Source organism: Aptenodytes forsteri, unplaced genomic scaffold (assembly GCF_000699145.1).
Source record: "Aptenodytes forsteri isolate BGI_AS27 unplaced genomic scaffold, ASM69914v1 Scaffold257, whole genome shotgun sequence".
In the NCBI taxonomy this organism is placed as follows: Eukaryota; Metazoa; Chordata; class Aves; order Sphenisciformes; family Spheniscidae; genus Aptenodytes; species Aptenodytes forsteri.
The window spans coordinates 4,206,612-4,212,611 of record NW_008795194.1 but is presented as its reverse complement, the minus strand read 5'-3'; the positions used below and the strand labels follow the sequence as shown (position 1 = coordinate 4,212,611).

The 6,000-nt window shown below is 40.0% G+C and overlaps 1 protein-coding gene across 1 annotated transcript in view; it reads left to right on the top strand.

Annotated features, from left to right (window-relative positions):
* Window positions 1-6,000, top strand: part of TTN (titin) — a 257,627-nt gene that overhangs the window by 230,363 nt on the left and 21,264 nt on the right. Inside the window, exons 273-281 of the mRNA XM_019471879.1 lie at window positions 129-425; window positions 898-1,185; window positions 1,273-1,572; window positions 1,664-1,966; window positions 2,138-2,443; window positions 2,554-4,320; window positions 4,416-4,712; window positions 5,269-5,556; window positions 5,648-5,947. Of these exons, the coding sequence (XP_019327424.1) occupies window positions 129-425; window positions 898-1,185; window positions 1,273-1,572; window positions 1,664-1,966; window positions 2,138-2,443; window positions 2,554-4,320; window positions 4,416-4,712; window positions 5,269-5,556; window positions 5,648-5,947 (4,146 nt within the window). The remainder of the gene's footprint in view (window positions 1-128; window positions 426-897; window positions 1,186-1,272; window positions 1,573-1,663; window positions 1,967-2,137; window positions 2,444-2,553; window positions 4,321-4,415; window positions 4,713-5,268; window positions 5,557-5,647; window positions 5,948-6,000) is intronic.

Genomic DNA, 6,000 nt, shown 5'->3' with positions numbered 1-6,000 from the left:
CCCCCCCCCCCCCCCCCCCCCCCCCCCCCCCCCCCCCCCCCCCCCCCCCCCCCGTGATATTCTGTCCTGTACAGTAAGCCAATATCCAAAAACAGCTATTAGCAATACTCTCATGTTTCCTACTGCAGAACCACCACGAAACGTTCGTGTCTCAGATATTTCCAAGACTGCTATCACTCTGTCATGGCAGAAGCCAGCATTTGATGGTGGTAGCAAGATCACTGGATACATCGTAGAAAAACGTGATCTTCCAGATGGCAGATGGACAAAAGCTAGCTTCACCAATGTTATTGAGACTCAGTTCACAGTATCTGGTCTGACACAGAATTCCCGGTATGAATTCCGTGTCTTTGCTAAGAATGCCGTTGGTTCCATCAGTAATCCCTCAGACGTTGTGGGTCCTATCACATGTGTTGATACATACGGTAAGTGTTTTGCAGTGATACAATGGTACCATTTTGTGGTACTAGGAAGCTTAAAGGCAGCACTGTTTTGTAGAACCATAGTCTTTTAAATATGGAAGGCTAGTTTACAGTGATTGATTCAATAAGCTTGAATGACTGTGAGCTATTTGGGCATGATTGTAATGAACATCTTCGGCTGTATCTGCATTTTTAAAGTCTTATGGTATTTTTTTTCTTTGAGCAACAGAAGTCTGCCCATGCCCCATGGCCAAAGTGGCTATATTTATACATGTGGTTGCCTTTTATTGGTAGGATTAGTTCTAATTTGTTCTAGGTTTATGATTTGTTATACATGCTATCTTCACTTTGATCTGTATTTATAAAACACCTGTAACAATTAGCTTAAATAAAGTACTATTATTTTTGGGTTTATTAAATACAAGTCTAAAATAAGTATGTTTTTAACTTTTTCTTATTCTTATTTTTTCTTAAGGTGCACCTGAAATCGATGTACCACCAGAATATACAGAAGTGGTGAAATATAAAGCAGGAACTTCAGTTAAGCTAAAACTAGGCATCTCAGGCAAGCCTATACCCACAATTGAATGGTTCAAAAATGGCAATGAAGTACAAACCAGTGCACTAGTGTCTATCGAAAACACAATAGAATTTGCTTCTATACTTATCAAGGATGCAACTCGACTCAACAGTGGCACCTATGAATTAAAATTGAAGAATGCCATGGGTTCAGCATCAGCCCATGTTAGAGTACAGATACTTGGTATGTCTTGAGATACAACTGCATTATACTATTAAACAATAATTCAGTAATAAATACTTAACATCTTCTCTCTTCTGCCTTCCACAGACAAGCCGGGACCCCCAAGTGGACCTATACAGTTTAAGACAGTCACTGCTGAAAAGATTACAATAACGTGGGACCCACCAGCAGATGATGGTGGTGCACCTGTAACACACTATGTTGTTGAAAAGCGGGAGACAAGTCGGGTTGTATGGTCTTTAATTTCTGAAAAACTGGAGGGGTGTATCATAACTACAACAAAACTTATCAAAGGAAATGAATATGTGTTCCGTGTCCGTGGTGTGAACAAGTTTGGAGTTGGTGATTCACTGGAGTCAGAACCCGTTATAGCCAAAAATTCATTTGGTAAGAAATATAAAATAACTATGCAACTGAACCATCTTGTGTATTATTTGTAAGTAGTACTGATCTACTGACATATTTTTTTTTCACTCAGTTACACCTGGACCACCTAGTGTACCAGAAGTCACAATGATAACCAAGAATTCTATGACCGTTGTCTGGAATAGGCCCACTGTTGATGGAGGCAGTGAAATATCAGGCTATTTTCTTGAGAAGCGTGACAAGAAGAGTCTGAGTTGGTTCAAGGTTACTAAAGAAACCATTCGGGACACCAGAGAGAAAGTAACAGGTCTGACTGAAAACAGCGAATATCATTTCCGAGTTTGTGCTGTCAATGCAGCTGGACAAGGTCCGTTCTCTGAAGCTTCTGACTTCTACAAAGCCACAGATCCTGTTGGTAAGATACAACGTGCAGTATATCTAATTAGTTAGAAATCAATGGACAATGAGCAATTAGGATGGGATTGCACCAATGTAACTGAGGGCAGATTTTATCCCTCTTTATGATTAATTGTAAATATGGCTTCTGATTTTTTTTCCCCCCTCCCCTGTAAACTATCACTTACAGATAAGCCAGGCTCACCAACAAAGCTGAAGGTTGTGGATACAACCAAGACATCCGTCACCCTTGGCTGGATTAAACCTGCTTATGATGGAGGAAGTCCAATTACCAACTATGTGGTGGAGAAAAGGGAAGGTGAAGAGCAAGAATGGACTGTAGTCAGTACTAAGGGAGAAGTGAGAACAACTGAGTATGTTGTATCACACCTTCAGCCAAGTGTTAATTATTATTTCCGTGTGTCTGCTATAAATTGTGCTGGACAAGGAGAGCCTATTGAAATGACAGAACCCGTTCAAGCTAAAGATATTCTTGGTACTGTACTTTTCAGTTATTTATCATTTTTCTGTGTTTTGGTTTTTTTTCAAAGCATTTCTTATTTTACATTCCAAGTACGCACTATTAATTTTTACTTATTTCCACAGTGGCACCAGAGATTGATCTGGATGTTGCTCTCCGGACCTCTGTTGTGGCTAAAGCAGGTGAAGATGTGCAAATAATGATTCCATTCAAAGGAAGACCTCCTCCAACAGTCACATGGAGAAAGGGTGACAAGAATCTTGGGATTGATGAAAGATATATCATCCAGAACACAGAATCATCTACACTACTTACTATTCCTCAAGTTACCCGAAATGATACAGGAAAATATGTTCTTACAATTGAAAATGGAGTTGGAGAAGCGAAATCATCATTTGTGAATGTAAAAGTACTTGACACGCCATCTGCCTGCCAGAAGCTGCAGCTTAAGCATGTTTCTCGTGGCACAGTTACACTGGTATGGGAGCCACCTCTCATTAATGGTGGTTCTGAAATAACAAATTATGTTGTTGAAAAAAGAGATGCTACAAAGAGGGCCTGGTCAACTGTAACAACAAAGTGTTCTCATACCACCTTTAAGCTAACTAACCTGTCAGAGAAGACTGCATTCTTCTTCCGTGTTCTTGCTGAAAATGAAATTGGACTGGGTGAACCTTGTGAGACATCTGAACCAGTGAAAGCTGCAGACATACCTGGACCTGTAAAAGACCTAGCCATGAAAGATTCTACAAAGACTTCTGTTAAATTGCAGTGGAGCAAACCTGACTATGATGGTGGTAGCATTATATCGGACTATGTTATTGAAAAGAAACTGCAGGAAGAAAAAGAATGGACATATGCAGGCACAAGTAAGAGCTGTGAATTTGAAGTTGAAAAACTTAAAGAGCTTTCTGTCATGGAATTCAGAGTCTTTGCTAAAAATGAAAAAGGCATGAGTGACGGTGTTACTGTTGGACCCATTACAGTTAAAGAACATACAATAACACCTGAAGCTGACCTTTCTGATATTCCTGGAGGTCAAATTGCAGTAAGAATTGGACATAACCTGCACATTGAATTGCCCTATAAAGGTAAACCTAAGCCATCAATGAGCTGGCTCAAGGACAACCTCCCTCTTAAAGAAACTGAACATCTTCGTTTCAAGAAAACTGAAAACAAGATAAGCTTAAGCATCAAGAATGTGAAAAAGGAGCATGGTGGCAAATATACTTTAATTCTTGATAATGTAGTCTGCAGAAAAACATTCACAATCACTGTCATCACTCTTGGCCCTCCATCTAAGCCAAAAGGACCTTTAAGACTAGACGAAATCAAAGCAGATAGTGTAGTTTTGTCATGGGAAGCTCCTGAAGATGATGGGGGAGGAGAAATTACTGGCTACAGTATTGAGAAGAGAGAAACTTCACAAATGAACTGGAAGCTGGTGTGTTCAAGTGCTGCAAGAACAACTTTCAAAGTACCAAACCTTGTTAAAGACACTGAATATCAGTTTAGAGTTCGTGCGGAAAACAGATATGGAGTGAGCCCACCTCTTGTCTCAGCAGAAGTTGTGGCAAAGCATCAGTTTAGACCACCAGGTGCCCCGGGCAAGCCTGTTGTATACAACATAACGGCTGATGGAATGACCATATCTTGGGATGCTCCCGTTTATGATGGCGGTTCAGAGGTTATTGGATACCATGTCGAAAAGAAGGAAAGAAATAGTATTTTGTGGCAGAAGGTTAATGTTGCATTAATATCTAGCAGAGAATACAGGATCGCCGGACTGCTTGAGGGCCTGGATTACCAGTTCCAAGTATACGCTGAAAATGCTGCAGGTCTAAGCCGAGCTAGTGAGCCGAGCAAATTTACTTTGGCAGTCTCTCCAGTGGGTGAGTGAATGATCAATCACTCATCCAAGAAAATTCTAGTCTTGTAGACTATGGTGAGCAGTAATAAAAATAAATTTTAATTATTTTCCTTTCAGACCCACCTGGTACTCCTGATTACATTGATGTCACCAGGGAAACAGTCACCCTTAAATGGACCCCCCCACTGCGTGATGGAGGCAGTAAGATTGTGGCCTACAGCATTGAGAAACGGCAAGGAAGTGAAGACCGTTGGCTCAGATGTAACTTTACTGATGTCAGTGAATGCCAATATACAGTTACAGGACTCAGTTCAGGAGACCGATATGAATTCAGAGTACTTGCAAGAAATGCTGTTGGTACAATCAGCCCGCCTTCACAGTCTTCAGGCTATATCATGACCAGAGATGAAAACAGTAAGAATTATTTCTTAATATGCTTGTATTTGGGTACTGAAGCCAGCTAGAGCTTCTGGCTGTACTGATTGGAAATGGGAGGCCAAGGGGGGAAGAACGTGTGACTGAGGTCCTTCCAGTCAATTCAGAACATTTCTGTTTGTACTCCAAGGTGGGAGGGTCTAAATTAAGGACCCAAATCTGGCAGAAATATGTAATCAATTGCTGAAAGGCATGACACTCTACATTTGTGTTGGATAAGCAGCAGCAGCAAAATTGGAAAGAAATCATAAGCTGTAATATTCTGATGCACTGAATGATTTAGAAATGAAAATGTGCCTCAGGTAGCTTGGCGTACTGTAACAGCATATACTAATGGTGTCTTTCACCTATTGTTAATATGATGCACTGTGCGCTTACAGAAAAATTAAGTTTATAGTTCATATAATAGCTGCTTTTCAGAGAATGCCATTTTCTAAGTGAAAGAATTCTATATATAACAATCTTTTATAATTAATACATTAAAAAAGAGTATCAGGAAAAAATATGGGAACTGAATTATATTTTCCTTTTTTAGTTGCTCCAACAATTGAATTTGGCCCTGAGCACTTTGAAGGCCTTACTGTTAAAGCTGGAGAGAGCATTAGACTTAAAGCTCTAATCAAAGGACGTCCAGTACCTAAAGTGACATGGTTTAAGGATGGCAAGGAGATTGATAAACTAATGAATATAGAAATAACTACAGCTATTGGATATAGTACAATTTTCATTAGAGATGCTACCCGGGATCATCGTGGAGTCTACACAGTAGAAGCCAAAAATGCATCAGGCACTAAACAAGAAGATATTACCTTCAGAGTACAAGGTACTCCACCAAACACTTTCAGCATGCTCTTTTAAAGTAGTATTTTATTCTAAGTGCCAGCAAATTATAATTCTGAACTTTAAAATTGCAGACACACCAGGAAAAGTTGGTGGACCAATACGATTCACGAACATTACTGGAGAAAAAGTCACATTATGGTGGGAGCCTCCGGCTAATGATGGTTGTGCTTCTATTTCCCACTACATAATTGAAAAACGTGAAACCAGCAGGATTGCTTGGGCATTAGTTGAAGATAAATGTGAAGCTTGCAGCTACACTGCACTTAAATTAATTAAGGGCAATGAGTACCAGTTCCGTGTCTCTGCAGTGAACAAATTTGGAGTTGGCAGACCACTGGAATCTGATCCAGTTACCGCACAAATACCTTACAGTAAGTTTCCACCTCATTCTGTAGAAATAACTGTGAAGTTACCATCTTGTTTT